The following is an 18,394-nucleotide window of genomic DNA, read 5'->3' as shown; positions in this document are numbered from 1 at the left end:
AATCTGATGCCATTCTGATTCCAATCCTTCTCACAGAATGATTTGTTGTTTGCTAATTAGTTTAGTTTAGTTTTTCTCTTTTTACAAGCGCTCAGGGTTCCATTTTATCCTTGGAACTGTGAAATTTCACTCCGATTTACCTTTTTGTGGATCTTTAAAGTGAGGTTGGCCCTCATTTGGGTTTGTCAATCTAGAGAATCTTACCTTTCCATGCTAATAAATTTTTTGTATTATTTATTTGATAAGTTTCTCCCTTCTATTTTCTATCTTTTCTATTTCTTTTTTGTTTGTTCTTCTCATGCTTTTAATTTCCAAGAGCTTTTTTTTTTTTCTCTGAATCTTCTTTTCTCATGGCATCTTTTTTTTTCTTAAGAGACAGGTCCTCATTCTGTCACCCAGGCTGGAGTGCAGTGGTACAATCATGGCTCACTGCAGCCTCCAGATCCTGGGATCAAGTGATTCTCCCTCCTCAGCCTCCCATGTAGTGGGGACTACAGTCACACACCATTGCACCTGGCTGATTTTTTTATTTTTATTTTTATTTTGTAGAGACGGGGTATAGCTATGTTGCCCAGGCTGGTCTTGAACTCCTGGCCTCAAGCAATCTTCCCACCTTGGCCTCCCAAAGTGCTGGAATTTTAAGCATGAGCCACTGTGCCCAATCTGTCATAGCATCTTGCTCTTGCTTTATGGCAACAATATTTGAATCATTCTGATAACATTAACAACAATTTTTAAAGTTTCCTCCTCCTTGCATTACCTGTTTCCTCCAAGTTTCTTGTCTCTATTTATTTGCTTTAGTAGTCTCTGTTCTTTATAGTAGAGGATTTCTCAAACACTAGTAAGCCTTGGTTATTTAAAATCAATAAACCTGGGAACTGAATATTGGAAGAGGGCTATGGTTTTCACATCTCAATGCATAGATGGTCACTAATCCTTGCATTCATTCTCTGCTTCTGTGAAACAAACCACCCCATAAGCTAGAAACTCAAAACAATGACTGTTTATTTGATAACAATTGTGTAGGGTTGCAAGTCAGACTGGGTTCAGCTGGATGGTTATTCTGCTGTTCTCATTTAGAGTTCTTCATGTGACTATAGGCATCTGGTTACTTGCCAGATGGTACAAGATGGCCTCACCCACATGTCTGTGGTTGGTGCTGACTGTTGGCTGAGCCTCTTTCTCTATGTAGTCTCTCATCCCCAAGGAAACTCACCTGGTTTCCTCACATGATAGTTCCACAGTTCCAACAGGGTGAGGATGAAATCTTCAAGACTCCCTGAGGCCTAGGCTCCAGAACCTGTACATCAGTCCTACCGCAATTTACTAATCAAAGCAAGTCAATAAACTGGCACAGATTGAAGAAGCAGGAAAATCGAATTCAATTCTTGGTGGAAGGAGTGCCAAAGTTGCATTGCAAAGACACATACATACGGGAATATGGCAGTTATTATAGCCATCTTCATAATCCCCATGTTTTCCATATAGTACCCACACTCAGCCATGTGTGGCATCACTTAGATCAGATCCTCTTACCTCTTTTTTTTTTTTTTTTGGACAGAGTGTCACTCTGTTGCCCAGGCTGGAGTACAGTGGCACAATCTCAGCCAAATGCAACCTCCATCTGCAGGGTTCAAGTGGTTCTCCCGCCTCAGCCTCCCAAGTAGCTGGGACTACAAGCATGCATCACTATACCCAGATAATTTTTTGTATTTTTAGTGAAGACGGGGTTTCACCATGTTGGCCAGGCTGGTCTCAAACTCCTGACCTCAAGTGATCTGCCTGCCTCAGCCTCCCAAAGTACTGGGATCACAGGAGTAAGCCACCATGCATGGCCCCCCTTACCTCTTACATACAGTTTTATGCCAGGGTAGAGAAGGGACAGTTGCCCTGCTACAAGATTTGGGGGAGAAGATCTGAAGCGCTAACCATATCTTAAACAGACTTTCAACCAGTGCTTGTTTTCAACCCCTCCTCTCCTCTTTTCATGAATATCATGTAACTAACATCAGTTTTTGAGCTTATCAGGGGCTTTCCCTGGGCCAATGGAGTTGCTTCGTGGCTTCTCACTCTATGAGATTGAATTTCAGTGTTCTGGGGTCTCCTTTAAATCAGACAAGTTTTAAAACGTTGTTGCTCCTCCCCTGTTCTCTTTGTATCTGTGGTTTTACACAGGGGGATTGTCTTTACTGTATTTTGGGGTAATTTCAAGAGGGAGTGAAGAAACACCTCTAAATGAATGGTCATTTCATATTCAACTGAATAAGACAACCACAGTAACCATTTACCTCCTCAAACTAGCTACCTCTAATTCATCCTAAAAGGAAACCACACATTTCACAGCATTTGAATAGATGATTTCACAGAAAACATTATTTGGAAAATATATTCAATGCAGCAAAAATATTACAAGATGTAATTACTCTGAATGATCTCTCAACTGCTTTAATTGTGAATAATTAAGAAAAATCAGCCAGGCGTGGTGGCTCATGCCTGTATTCCCAGCACTTTGGGAGGCCAAGGTGAGTGGATCACTTGAGGTCAGGAGTTCGAGGCCAGCCTGGTCAGCGTGGTGAAACCCCGTCTCTACTAAAAACACAAAAATCAGCCGGGTATGGTGGCGGGCGTCTACAATCCCAGCTTCTCGGGAGGCTAAAGCAGGAGAATCCTTGAACCCAGGAGTCAGAGGTTGCAGTGAACCAAGACAGCACCACTGCATTCCAGCCTATCTGACAGAGCGAGACCCTGTCTAAAAAATAAATAAATAAAAGTAAAAATAAAAGAAAAAAGAAAAATGATACAGAAATTCAGGAAAACACCTCAAAGAACTGCTTTTATATGAGAAAGGTACAAAAAAGATAAAGATACATTATCACCAGAATAGGATAGTTATAAGCAAAGGAGACTTTATAATTATTTCTCATGAGAGAGAAGATTAGAATGATTACAATGACCAGAACTCTTACCAAACCATTCTGGATTCAATGAAGGGTAAGGAACGGAGAGGGCACACATGATTCCTATAATTGGATCAGAATGATCAAGGAAACATTTTAGCAGAAAGAATAAAGGGCTAAAGGTGCAATTTTCAGAGCTACTACGCGGGTAATGTATAGATCTATATCAGATTACAATAAGGAGAGGGCCCTCTGAAAATCCTCTTGGAATTAACTATCCACATGCATATTTCAGATGAAAGATTTGTATAAACAGAAACTTACTTTTGACTTACTATAAAAGGTAGCCTTTGCTCTTAGGTAACAGCTAGCAGAAATTTTTAAATTTTTAAAATTATTTCGTTTTAGAGACAGAGTTTTGCTCTGTGGCCCAGGCACAATCCTAGCTCACTGCAGCCTCGAACTCCCAGGCTCAAGCAATCCTCCCACCTCCGCCCCACAAGTAACTAATTTTTACTTGTGAGCAAGCGCCACCACACCCAACTAATTTTTTTTTTAAGAGAAGGCGTCTCACTATATTGTTCAGACTGATCTTGAACTCCAGGGCTCAAGTGATCCTCCTGCCTGCCCCTGTAGCTGGGATTACAGGGACAAGCCACTGAGCCTGGCCTAGGAGGGTTTTCCAACTATATAAAGGCACTTCAATATTCCTGCCTTCTCTTCCTTCCTCCTCAATCCATAAGAAACAAAAAAATATAAAGAGCATAGGGGCTTGCTAAGAAAGGTTGCCAAGGGGATGGGGAAATGAAATCAAATTGTCACTCCAGAACCAAAACACTAAAAAGGAGGGAACCAAAAAACACTCAACTCCAGTGCCAAGAAATGGATAGGAACTCTGGAGGAGATGTAGGTGGCTGTTTGGCAAATATGAGGTTGGGGTGGGTAGGGAATGAAACAAAGCAAAACAAAACAAAACAAAAACTCTCAATCAAATCTAGTAAATACTTTGGAACCACAGATTAGTGGATATCTGTGATCCTTTTTCTGTAGATGAAAGGAAGAGAAGAAAGAGAAATCTCAGCCAGATAACTTCTGGCTGTACTGGCACTTCCTCATGGATATAAAAGATAGTGAGAATTCCCTTGGCACAGCCATGTTTTAAGAATGAAAGTCCTAATCAAACAGCAATTGGACCTGTCAAAGGCATAAACACAATCTTCTGAGAGCTTCAGTAAAATAAAAATCTGACCCACAGGCCAATATTTGATTTCATAAAATCCTCGACAGCATATGTGGCCAGCAGTGATATTTCATTTCACAACTGAGTAAACCTATGAAAGCTGAATATCCTGGTGTCTACACCAATCTTATGTTATCAGAAGCTAATGAATTACTGTCATACACATCACCAAATTACCTCAAATTTGTACCATTGTGAAAATCCAGTTTTGAAACTCAAAACCCCACAAAACTCTTGACCAATGACTCTACACAGTTAGATTGTGTCCAAGCTAATAAAATAAATTTTACACTATTTTAAAGAATGTTGAAATGCACAACTTTATAACAATTTTTAAATACACAGCTATTTCCTTAGGATGAATTATTAAAGTAAAATGGTTTGGTCAAAGTTTTATAAATTATATTAAATGTTATAGATTGTAAAACTACTCCAGTATCATTCTATAATTTCACCAGAAATAGAAGAGATGGACACTACGTTTGGTGGTGTGTTTTTTAATCTTTACTAATATAATGGGGAAAAAAATAGTCTCCTAGCCTAGATAGCATGGTGAGACCCTGTCTCTAAAACAGATTATTAAAAATTAGTTGGGTGTGATGACACACACCTGTAGTCCCAGCTACTTGGGAGGCTGAGGCAGGAAGATTGCTTGAGCTCAGGAGTTGGAGGTTTTATGATCCATGATCGTACCCACTGCACTCCAGCCTGGGCAACAGAGACCCTGTCTCTAAGAAATAACTAACTTGGTTTTATTTCAGATTTTTGAATTACTAATAAAGGGTGAACATTTTCATAGGTTTATTGACTTTGTATGATTTTTTATAGGTTTCAAGTGTTTTTACTCATTTTTCCATTGTTTTTTTTTTTTTCTCAATGATCTAGGAAAGTGCCATATTAAGGAAATTCACTATTTCTCTCTTTTGTATGTTACAAATATTTTCCTACTCTATCCTTTAATTTTGTGGTGCTTAATAAAGTGGACCACATATAAACAAAGTTTCAGTACATTAAAATGTTCCTTTGTGATTTTTACCTCTTGATATATGATCACTTTTTTTATATTTTTATAAATTTCTTTTGAGTCATGCTCATATGTAAGTAGCTTCAAGCTAATTTAGAAAATTAAACTAGATACAGTTAATCATCTGCCAGGAACAAATGTCACAGAATTCTGGCTTCTGTTTTCCCTCACTAAAATTTACTGGCGGAATGTCAACAAAACTAAAAGAGGGAAGAAACACATGCCCCTTAGCAAGTGACATCCGGTATTGCTATTCAAATGAACTGGGGTAATTCCACTAGCCTGAATGGATTTGAAGTCAGTAGTTTATACCTTTTAACTTTAATTCCTCACATTGCCACACTTCTGAGTATCTTGGGCAAAGGACTTTCCTGTTCGTCATTGCAATGTTCAATTTGACACTGAGATAGGAAAGGCAGGTATCAGCTCCCTTTGCATGGTTCAGGAAACCAAGGCTCAGAAACAAATCATGATTGATTATCCAACCACTAAAGCTTGCAGTGTGTGGAATGCAGGTGTTTTGGACATCTGGTCTAATGTTCTTTCCAGCACACTATGAGAGTTCTGCAAGTAAGGATGAAGAAGTAGTTATAGAAGAGAGGGACACAGAGGAGTAAAGATGTAGAAAGAACGTATCCTCTAAGGGAAAATATAGACATTTCTATTACCCAATTCCCTTTTTCTACCTGTCCTACAGCTAACATTGTTAATAAAGAATCTCTGCCTTTGCCAAACTATCAAACTACTTAAAATAACTAATTTTGACAAAACATTTTGCTAATACCGCTATCTGGTTTAATCCTTAAGAAAGCAACAACAAAATTCATAAAAGTGAATCTGCTATTTCTAAAATGTATGTGATTATGATAAGGTAAAGTAAAATATTAAGTAGGTATTAGAAAGTTATTTAATCACATGGTTGGTTTCGCTGGCTACCAGCTCCTATCCTGAAACTATCCAGGAGCCCAACAATAGTTACCTCATTAGCATGAACTCAGATATGGTGAAAAGGGGCTCATTATAAATAATGAAAGATACTTTAGAGTTTTAGGAGCTCTGTGCCGGAAACTGGAACAAAGACCAAATGTATATTTTATTATATCACACCATGACAGACTTGGAGTGGGAGGGTAAAGCAGAAGAAATTTGGAAGAAAATTCTAATCATGTACAGATTTGATGCAGTTTAGTACATGGTACCCTAAAATACAGCACCCTGGCATTTGTGAAAACAGCAGAAAAGGAAAGGTATCTCTGGCCTTCCCCCCAGCCCTTCCACCCATAAAACCTAGGAAGAATTTTCTGAGCTTCCCCTGAAGCAGACCATATGACCCTCATTCAAGAGACCACCAGCACCTTCCCAATACCCAGAGGAAGGGAGCCAAAGACACAGAGGTGCCAAGAAGAGTCTGAACAAACACGCCTTGCTAAATTCCCCATTTGCTGCCATTAGATCATAACCTTGTCCTCTAAACATATTTCTTCATGACTGTCCACTCCTCATCAAACCTAGCATAAGAAATACACAGGTTTGCCTGACTCTCTGGGTCTTCAGTGCCTTATAAAGGCTCCTCTGTGTTATTAAAAACTTATTAGATAAATGTGTATGTTTTTCTCTTGTTAATTGGTCTTTTGTCATAAGTGCCTCTGCCATGACCCTAGTGACGGGTGTGGAAAAGACACTTCTCCCCACCTATGGAATTTTACAGTCAAGCACATGTGCAGATACTTGCCCACCAGAAGTCTCACATTGTTCCTTGGAAATGGCTAGATCTGTGCAGCTAATAAACCAGGCAATGCACTAGGAAGTTACACTCACATCTCATTTAATCCTCACTCTATTCTTGCAAGGGTAATATTACTACCAAAAGCATTTTATAACTCACAAAGTCAAGGATGAAAAGTTAATGCGATCAAGTTGCAAGGTAAGCAAGGCTGTGTATCCAGTCCTGCTCACTCCTATTCTACCACACAGTCTAGTCATTTTTAAAAATTCCATGCCAAATGAAGTGTTAATCTGCTTGAAAAGAGGTGATTAGTATTACTGATGAAGATGATAAGAGAAACACATTATCAGAAAACACGTTTAATGCATTTAACTTTGGGAGTTTGAAAGAGACATCAAGAAAGGCATTAAAACTGGTTCCTACTTGGGTATTGCCTGCCACCTCTCAAATAAGAGCTAATAGTGTGGTGCTAGTGGTTGGTTCTTTAATGGCATTTAAATAGAATAGATATCCACCTGGAATTACTGTCTGCCTGTCAGTCTCTGTCTCTGTCTGTCTCTGTCTCTCTTTCTTTCTCTCTCTCTCTCTCTCTCTCTCTCTCTCTCACACACACACACAGAGGCAATAAACAACAGAAAAACAGGACAGAATTCATACAGAGTTTTCTGTATTTTAAAGAGCCTTTCAAAGTTCAAAAAATACAATTAAAAAACAAACATGGAAAAGTATTCATCCCTGCTATCAAAAAATGTTTATCAAACCAACATTAACTTAACATTCTATACCTACAATATTAGCACTAAAAGTGATCCATTTAATAACTAATCATTTGTTCACTGCTTTCTTAATTATAAACTGAAACAAATCTTTTATATAGCATTATGGAGATATGTTTCAAAAGCCATGAAAATATTTTATCCTATAGCTCAATAATAAGTAAATAATTCAGAAAAAACATACACATGGATTTTGTTTACCAAATACTTTGTACTTTTTTTCATTCTTGCTAAAGCAAAACACTGAAGACTGATCACCAAATTAATCTCACATTTAAAAAATTCAAATATGGCATTTAAATGCTATAAAAATGTTTGTAAATATAAGAGCAGATTTTGAATCAGTGAGACTTTTTGCCATTTATGAATCTATAAGCAGCATTTACTAGCTCAAATTGTGAATGTCAAATAGGTTTTAGACTACACCAAGTGTAACATAATTTTCTGGGTTATGTAGGAGAAAATTAAAGAAAGTTAAAATAATTGACTCTCAAATGAAAATCACTTCACAAATTCAATGTAATTCAAATTAGCACTAAAACTAAGTGAGCATGATTTCAAGTATATTAACAATGTATTACTAATTAATATTTTTAGTATCTTTACAAAGGTAATTCTTCTAAAGAACATTTCCAGAAAAAAAATACAGCATGATAATTATAATAAATTTTATTCTACCTCAAAAAGAAAAAATCCAGTAAACTTTAAAAAGCATGTTGTTTTACTTCTTACCATTCTCTTTCCTTTTATCACAGACTCTCAAAATCATAAAGTCTCCAAAAAAAGTTCTTTATTTTGAGCTTTCTGAGGGTAGGTTTTGTCCACTACCAAAACTTAGCACAATACCTAGGAAATATAGTATCTATTCATACAAGGAAATGAATTAATCTGAAATTTTACTAATCCAAGCACCACCCATATTTCAATCTCCTTAATAGCATCTCAAATCCTTGTTAACACCTTCAAGGAAGAAAACACAATTGTCAAAGTCATCCAGCACATCTTTGGTCAGCTATACTTCTTAAGAGCTAGTGGAAATTTATCTCTCTCTGATATTCAGATATTAATCTAGTGTATTATTCACTGGGGCTCTGTGGTAGAAGTTTATCCTGGTTTACATAAAGTCCTTGCAATATCCAGATCCAGATTGAAAGAAGGGATCAAACTATGTGACCCAACTTTTCCACTCAGATATATATTCAAGAGACTTGACAACGTATGTCCACACAAAACCTTGTGCATGAATGTTCACAGCAGCATTATTCATCATAGCCACCAAAAAGCAAATGACCCAAATTTCCATCAACTGATGAATATATAAACAAAATGTGGTATATTCATACAATGATACATTATTTGGCAATAAGAAGAAATGAAATACTGATAATGCCACAACATGAATGAATTTTGAAAACATTATGCCAAATGAAAGAAGCCAATCACAAAGGTCACATAAATGATTCCTTTTATATGAAATGTCCAGAACAGACAAATCAATAGAGACAGAAATATTAGTTTCCACAGCCTGTAGGGGAGAGAGAAATGGGGAATAATTGCTAATAGGTATGGGGCTTCTTTTTGGGGTACGGAAAATGTTCTGAAATTAGATAGTGGTTATAGTTGCGCAACTCTTTTTTCTTTTCTTTTCTTTCTTTTTTTTTTTTTTTTTTTTGAGATGGAGTTTTTTCTTTTGTCGCCCAGGCTGGAGTACAATGGCACTATCTCAGCTCACCACAGCCTCCGCCTCCTGGGTTTGTTCAAGCGATTCTCTTGTCTCAGTCTCCCGAATAGCTGGGATTACAGACATGGGCCACCACACCTGATTAATTTTGTATTTTTAGTAGAGACCGGCTTTCTCCATGTTGGTCAGGCTGGTCTCGAACTCCCAACCTCAGGTGATCCGCCCGCCTGGTGGCCTCCCAAAGTGCTAGGATTACAAGTGTGAGCAAGCGTGCCCAGCCCTTTTTTCTATTTTATTTTATTTTTTTCGAGATGGAGTCTCGCTCTGTCGCCCAGGCTGGAGTGCAGTGGCACGATCTCAGCTCACTACAACCTCCACCTCCTGTGTTCAAGCAATTCTCCCTGCCTCAGACTCCCAAGTAGCTGAGATTACAGGGGTTCGCCACCACAGCCAGCTAATTTTTGTATTTTTAGTAGAGACGGGGTTTCGCCATGTTGACCAGGGTTGTCTCAAACTCCTGACCTCAGGTGATCCACCTGCCTCAGCCTCCCAAAGTGCTAGGATTACAGGCATGAGCCACCATCCCCGGCCAATAGTTGCACAACTCTGTTGACACACTAAAAAACACTTAAACGTATACTTTTAAAAGGGTGAATTTTATGGTATGTGAATAATATCTCAAAGCTCTTATTTAAAAATTGAAAAGTGTTCAAGCACAAGCTGGCTGATTATTTGTGTGAGTACTGTAGAAAGAATTATTTCTACTGATTATTGTACTTTATAGTCCAAATATTTGGTGACTTTTTACGATTTCAACAGAGCTAAATGACACTGACTTAAAATGAACAAAGGAGTTCAGTCGCTCTTTATATTAAGACAATTAGTCCATTAAGAAAATTAAAAGTAAACCTCATCAACTGCACAAAACCAAAGCCTCCTCTCAAGAAGTCTGATATAAAAGGTTAAAAAATTGGAATAAAACATTCATTTATTCCTCTACTTTAGTGAGAAACAGACTTTGAGGAGATATTTAAAAAGCAGACTGAGAAGTTAGCTTTGCTGACCGTAATTCAGCCTATATAATATTAAGATTAAAACATCTTATTTTAAACATAGAGATTATCTTTGCTAATCAGAACCTAATTTCCTTAGCCTTTTCACATGATCAAATGCCAATTTACTATCAGAATTATAAATGACCTACCACAATAGTAGTTAAGAATTATGCCATAGTTGCAATATCTAGCTATTTTATTAGTATAAATATAAATTTATATTTAAAATAAATAAATTTGACTAAATTTATACTAATACTAATTTATACTAATATATAGCATAAATTTAAACTAATATTATTAATACATCATAGTATTAGTATAAAGAAAGCATTACCATGTATTAAAATACTAACAGCATTCATTTCTTTGTGGGAAAATATGCATATCTGTACTCAATACGTTTAAGGTTAAGAATTATATAACCCAGTGTTCAAGTTATCACTTCTTCTCTTAAAAGCTGCTAGAAACTGTTTTAAATGACTCATAGATTTTTGTGAACTAGTGATATTTACTCCCTTTGTGAAATTCAAAGTATACGTACATTTAACCCCAAAAGAAAGACTTGAGTCTTTCATGAGTACTTTTAAGTAAACTTTCATTTTAATAGTCTAAAGATACCTTTTGCTCCACCTTCAAAAACTGAGCCAGTTCTTCCACAGTTAGGTGATCTTTCTTGTCACTGTAGCTCAAAAGCAACAAATAAAGGTCTCGTCTCAAAGACATCATTTTGTAAAAAACACAGAACTCTTCAAATGTCAAAGTTCCCTGATTCTCATCTGTGTCAGCTTCCTGAAAAGGGCATAGAGAAAATAAAGCAATATGAAAGTTAGAAATAGGAAATTCAGTACTGGGAAATAATATTTACTATAAAAGGGTTAGTACACAAATCCCAAGTGGTGAGCACACATTCTCTTCAAGCACACGTGGAACATTATAAAGCAACCACATATTTGGCCAGAAACCTTCAATAAATTATAAGGAATCAACCTCACACAAACCAATTGTTCTGACCACTGTAAATTTATAAATCAACAAAGAAAGCTAAAAAAAAAAAAAAAAAAGAAAAAAAAAACCTGTAGAAACAATATAATTCTAAATAGGAAATAAAACATATACAAGTGAAAAATATACTACATATTAAAACTTATAAAATAACATTAGAATGAAACTTGAAGTCTTAAATTATTAGAGAGCAAAGTAGATTTTAAAAAGAAATTAATAATTCAACTCAAAAAATGTGAAAAAAAATAAGCGACAGAAATAAATTATAAACAAAAGCAAAAAGTAATAAATAGAAAACAAACGGCTATAACATACAGGTGAGAAAGAAAACCAAAACTTGATTTCTAAAGAACCAATAAAAATGAGAAATCTTGAACAAGACTAATTAAGAACAAAAGAAGATATATTTAACACATGAGAAAAATACCAGTCTCTCATCGGTTTCTGAACTGTAATCCAATCAAAAGTAATTTTTACCTATGAGAGAATCTCTCTTAATTCTCCAAAGGTAGAGCTGATGCTCTTAAAGCCATGGGCATCCTTGGTAACTCCCTGCTTTCCCTCCATAGAAAAGTCTAAACGATCCATCTGGATTGATTTCTTGTTAAAATTGTTCCTAGTAATTCTTGAGCACAAAACTTTCATCATATGCCTTACTTACAGGTTGGCTGAATTATTCATAAAACCACAAAACTATTGGGGATAAATAATGAGCAACTGACCCATTCATGTGCTCTTCCTCATTCTAAGTGAATAAAATTCTAACTAAACAAAAACAGACAGGGAATGAAGGGCATTTTGAAACGCATGGATTTGGTAAAGTACACTCAACTGTTATATGGTATTAAACAAAGCTTTGAAAGTCAAAGTGATCATTAAAATATTTTTTAAATTTTGCTAACCTTGTGTCAATTATGAACAAATGCTTCCAAATTTTACTTCCAAAAATTACCCAAGAAATCATGATTTGTATAGGTACAGACTTTGCCCTCCTCTTTAGGACTGGCCTCTTACATTGAATTAGCAGCTACCTCTTCCATGCTGTGATCAGCTCCTGTGCAAATGAACAGACAGGAGGTGGGGCTCACAGCAGGGAAAAAGTGAGATGACAGGTGACAGGGAATACCAGAAACATGGCCACCTTCCCATATGTTTAAAGATAATTCATTTCCCCTCCTAAGTCCCTCACTCCATCTCTCAAGTTCCCTATAGAGCAAATCTCACTCCTTCCTCCTCTTCCCATTTTTTCATGCTGTTCTCCAGTGCAATGGGACTCAGTTTCCCACAATGCAAACCATCTCCAACCAAGAACAGGGCCACCCTTAAACAGTCACAGAACAGAGCCAGCCTCTGTCTTCCATTTATTGTTGCAACACATACCCCATGTTGTCTCTGTTCTTACCACCTCTAAGAACAAGTACAAACATTAAACATCATATTGCCCTCCTATGCTTATTTTTACATGTACAAAGTATCACCTACCTACTCACTTAGAATAGAAAATCATTGCAAAACATGGATTACGCACATGACTTATCTTCAAATAACAGCCTTTTATAAATTAATACTCTAGTAATTTCTAATAGCCTAACATTGTCTTTGCCCTGACTTGACAGAGCTCACTTCTGCACTCAGGTGAGGACTAAATACAGTCCTAGCTGGATGCCACAGAATAAGTCTAGGTCCAAGGATTTTTCTCAATGACTTATCTACAGGGAAAGAGCATTTCATCTAACCAACAAGGAGCTGAATGAAATTCTGGAGAGCTCCCTAAATGCTAGGAGTGAATTGCCCTCCTAATCCTCATGGATACTAAATTTTGAACTCCTCAGAAACAAAATACAGAGCTCTTGAGGTTTTAGACAAGTGCTATTTTTTTGTCATGTTACTTAATGTTTATTCTGATCCTCACAACAGCACCACGAAGTAGGCAACTGTCCTCTCAAAGGGACTCGAGCAAGTTTCCTCCATTATTTGTCAGGAAAACAGCAACAATAACAAAAAAGCATTTTAGGAAGTGAAATTTTGGATGCATGTTAAATTTATAAAGTCTTTTTACTTGATGAAACAAAATTGTTTCTTCATCAAAGGAAAATAAAACAGTACAGAGCACATATATTATCTTCCAACAAAACAAAATAGCCCTTTAATATACCTAAGTACATTAATAACTTCTGTGTATTTTATATAAGACCAGTGAAATTGTGAAAACTTACCTGAAACATTTGTCTGACTTTTCTTCGGGGCAGATTAACATTCAGTTTATGCATCAGCTGATGTATCTCTTCAATATTCAACAAGCCATCACCATTTTTATCAGCCTCCTCAAAGGTCTGCTTCACCCATGTGCACAAAGGTCAAAGAAAACACCTGTGTTCTCATCAAAATTAAAAACTGCTCTCTCACAGAATACTCACAAGGACATTTATCAGTAACAGGGAACTTGAGAAGAAGGTCTTTTGAGGAGGCCCTGCAATCCATAGACTCTGATAAGCTACTAATAGTGATGACAACAATAACAATGACAACAAACCAGGAATGGAAGGGGAACGTATAAAGGGGTAAGGGGGTTCCCAGCTGGGCACAGTGGCTCATGCCTGTAATCTCAGCACTTTGTGAGGCTGAGGCAAGTGGATCACCTGAGGTCAGGAGTTTGAGACCAGCCTGGCCAACATGGTGAAACCCTGTCTCTACTAAAAATACAAAAATTAGCCAGGCATGGTGGCAGGCGTCTGTAATCCCAGCTGCTTGGGAGGCTGAGGCAGGAGAATCGCTTGAACCCGGGAGGCAGAGGTTGCAGTGAGCCAAGATTGCACTCCAGCCTAGGTGACAAGAGTGAAACTCAAAAGAAAAAAGGCGGGGGGTGGTTCCCTCCATTGGGAAATGAGAGTTAAACCAAATTATTTTGAGCATCTTTAATTCAAACATTCTTACTCAATCTTATCCAAATTAAATATCAAATCTATTATTGCAAAAAACTATATTACTACCCTCAATGGTAGGAGTGAATTACCCTCCTAATCCTCAAGGATACTAAAACCTCATGGATACTAAAAGCTACATTACTGGTTCTAATTCCACTCTAGCAAGACAATAACACCTTAATTCACACCTCCAATAGCAAACTCCATAAACATAAATATTTCTATATGACTTTAAACGTTATCCCTTTTTGCTTTTCATTTTCTGACCAGTTTTTCTCAGTTACGCTGCCATGTTCGTAACATAAATCTTGTGTCCCTATCAGTTCTCATTCACAAGGTTAGAGTTCTTCATTTATAAGGCATACAGATGGCATGTAGCAGGAATGGCCCAGTATTACATCTCTCGAACATTTTCTGTTTAAGACTTTCTTTATGATGAAACCCCAAATATCATAAATATAGGGCTTATCTTCTCCTATGCCCTTTTACCTACTATCTTTTTACCTTCACAGTACCTCATGGTACATTATCTTTTCAATTCTCTTTTCTCTGTCCCGCTCCGACATTTAGCAAATTAGACCGTCTAGTTCAATCTCATCATTGTTCAGGTAAGGATATCAAATGAGAGAAGAGAGAGAAATCTGATAAGAATTAGTATGAGAACCAGGTTTCAACCCACGTCTTTTGTGCCTGATCTAGCACACACTTTGACACATAAGGTCAGTCTCTATACCACATTTATCTTCCTATTACTAGCTTTGATAGTTCTCACCTAATCGGCCCAAATTTCTAAATCACGGGCAGGTAATGTGAAGTACAAGCGTAATGTACTAGGAGGTGCCCTCAAAGCTCAGGTATGAAATGAAGTGACTGAGAATAAGAAGCTGAGTTTAGATACAAAATGTTTACATCATGTGAACTGAAATTTTAAAAGATCCTCAGTGGGAGAGCCTTGGGTTGCTTTACATAGTGAGAAAGCAGACAAAATGGTAATAAATACAAGAACTGAAAATTCCCAGTTAACTTTTAGCAAAGGATTTTTAGCAAAGGATGATTCATAGTTGTTGAGGGGTAGATTACAAAAGGCAAGTACTGCGTGCATAATTAGAAAACCAGTTAAACTTCTATGTTTGAAGGGTAATGGAGAGGAAAAGAAGAAGGTGATAGATAGAAAGAAACCAGAGAATCAAAGTAAGCAAAAGGTATAGTTTTAAAAACCAAGAAATGGGAGAATGAATGTGTATCAGAGGAGAGGGCGCAGCATATTTCCATTTTCTATGTGATTCAAATTATGACTGTAGGAGATTATACCTCAGTAAGTATAAACAACTGGAAAAGTAAGGTATTATGTCTCCTAAAATTAAGTAGAGGATATTTTCAGATCGCCTTATCTCATATTTTGTAAACACCTTATTTCCTATTTTTTCCCTTTAAAACTTTTAAAATAACCAGCCCAGCTCTTTCTAGTTCAGTTTTTCCTTATAGACTTGTCAGGACCTCATTTTATATGACCCCTGGAAGTTAAAGGGAGGTCCAGATCTGGGAGGAAAATAACTGAAGAATCAAAAGGGTGAAAAATTTGGCCCAATCACTAATAAGTGCCTGAGTCTCGTTTTCTTCTGTTTTCAAGGCACGCAGCACCCACTTGGGGCTTTCGACTATAGACACTACTCTACGCCCCAGAGAGTATATGGCTGGAGTTCAAAGAAGTGACAAAAGGAGTCTGATGGCAGTACTATTTTTATCCTTTTAATCTATAATTCTTTATCAAAGCCTCTCAAAGTCTTCTCCAGAGAAGAGGCAGGGACAGCAAACCCTGAGCATGCTTGTATTCTGCAGATACAAATATCTAGGATAAGCCTATGTCTGCAAAGCCTTTAGCACCAACACAGAAACTGGCCTTGATTATTGGTTTAGGGAACTGGTAAAGTAAAAACAGAGGTGGAATCAAATCAAAAAATATACACTAGTCCTAATTCTACTGCTTACTTGACCCTGTGACAGTGGGTTACTCATATCACCTCTTGAAGCCTCCATTTCTTCACCTACAATGTTAAGGAGCACAACTTTTAACCTTGAAATCCCTTCCGACTCTAAGATTCCATAAATGAAAAAGCTATTCTTTCCAGTAATGGTCCATATAGTATACAACTCCAGGTAAAAATGTCCTGATATCTTAAAGATGTTCTTCATAATTAAGATATGAGTCTCCAATAAAGCCCTAAATTAATAATTTATAGCCACACCATAATAACTTTAAAAAGAGAAACAGTCATTCCTCAGAGAAAATCTGGGTGAGACTGAATGCAAAGTAATGATCTAGGATTTTCTATCAAGAGACTGTAGGAGTATGTAAAGCATTGAATGATCCTATCTAGTACAGGGGAGAGCAAACTTTTCTGTAAAGCGCCTGATAGTGAATATTTTAAGTTTTGCAGGACATTTGCTCTCAGCTGCAACTATTCCACTCTGTCACTGTCATGAGAAAGCAGCCATACAGACATAAATGAATGAACATGGTTGTGTTCCAATAAACCTTTATTTAGGAACCCTGAAATTTTAATTTGAAGTAATTTTCACAGGTCACAAAATGTTTTTCTTTTGATTTTTTTTAACCATTTAAAATCCACTCTTAGCTCAGGAGTCCAAACAAAAATCAGGAGTGGGCCAGATTTGCCCAGCAGTTTGAGGGGAAAGAATAAGGCCTGGATTTATAACATGCATAACAGGCGGCCTAAAGCCTTCTGGAGGTAATAATTTCCCTCATGGGGTCAAGAGATAAGGTGGGGAAAACATGAAGGAGAATGGTCCGATGGAGAAAAATGCTGAGCCTAAGTGCCAGAACCATCATCTTTGCATACAGGTCTGCTGAGAATTCAGACTTTCATTTATCTGAATAGGCAAACTAAAGATTTGCCACTCCTCACCTCTTTTTAGCAATGACAACAGTACCTATTACTTGTAAAGTGCTTATTAAGTGCTAGGCAGTGTTCTAAGGACTGTATATAAATACTCAATTGATCTTAACACACCTCTGTATGGTAGACACTATCATTATCATCATCACCATGTTGTAGATGAAAGACTTGAAGGCAAAAGAACATAAGTAATTCATGCAAATTTGCACAGCACAGGCAGAGTTGGGGGTGGACTGCAGGCAGTGCAGCACCAGGGTCTGATCCCTAGTGACACTGGATTTCTTCTAGTAAGTATGAGTACTGCATCATGGCCATCACTCAACATGACCATACTGCAGAAATAAGTTATGCTCTAGACTGGATGGATTTTCTCATGCAGTCATTTAAGATTCATTATTCCCATTTTTCATTCACAGTTGAAATTTTCAGTCCTAAAGTGAAATCTAATAATGAACATCCCAAATCTGTTCTCTTCATTAATGTAGTTAAATATTTGTCAAATTAAGGATGTAATCCCATTATTAAGATATTTTCTAGGCCGGGTGCAGTGGCTCATGCCTGTAATCTCAGCACTTTGGGAGGCGAGGCAGGCAGATCATGAGGTCAGGAGATCGAGACCATCCTGGCTAACACGGTGAAACCCCGTCTCTACTAAAAATACAAAAACTTAGCCGGGCATGGTGGCGGGCACCTGTAGCCCCAGCTACTTGGCAGGCTGGGGCAGGAGAATGGCGTGAACCTGGGAGGCAGAGCTTGCAGTGAGCCGAGATTGCGCCACTGCACTCCAGCCTGGGTGACAGAGCAAGACTCTGCCTCAAAAAAAAAAAAAAAAAGGTATTATTTAAAACCCTATTAAATTTTGAGAAATCTGTATGAAAATTATTCCCTGACTCAACATAACCTTTCTCATTTTTTACTTCAGCTTCCTCTTTACTATTCATTAAGTTATTATTTCCCTTTTATTCCTTCACTGACACAAAAATCAACTGCTCCTACATTTCTTATAAAATTGTTTCTCTGTGTAGCGCCACAGTACACCTGCTTTCTGGACAGGATATTTTCAGAATATGGATCCCACAGAATATGAAAACTTTCAAGTGCCAGTAAACGTGGACAATCAGGTTCAAAAAACTTTTGACCAACAAAGC

General features: G+C 37.2%; 1 protein-coding gene across 11 annotated transcripts in view; it reads right to left on the bottom strand.

The window, feature by feature from the left end:
• The window catches only part of PLCH1 (phospholipase C eta 1), a 264,401-nt gene that overhangs the window by 81,243 nt on the left and 164,764 nt on the right, over positions 1-18,394 (bottom strand). For all 11 annotated transcript variants that reach the window (XM_017955766.3, XM_017955767.3, XM_031663635.1 and 8 more), the window contains 2 exons: positions 13,621-13,750; positions 11,021-11,191 (listed from right to left, as the gene is read on the bottom strand). In XM_017955766.3, coding sequence (XP_017811255.1) covers positions 11,021-11,191; positions 13,621-13,750 — 301 coding nt within the window. The remainder of the gene's footprint in view (positions 1-11,020; positions 11,192-13,620; positions 13,751-18,394) is intronic.

This window comes from Papio anubis, chromosome 2 (assembly GCF_008728515.1).
Source record: "Papio anubis isolate 15944 chromosome 2, Panubis1.0, whole genome shotgun sequence".
Classification (NCBI taxonomy): domain Eukaryota; kingdom Metazoa; phylum Chordata; class Mammalia; order Primates; family Cercopithecidae; genus Papio; species Papio anubis.
The sequence above is the reverse complement of the archived record's forward strand: the minus strand, read 5'-3'. Positions and strand labels throughout refer to the sequence as shown.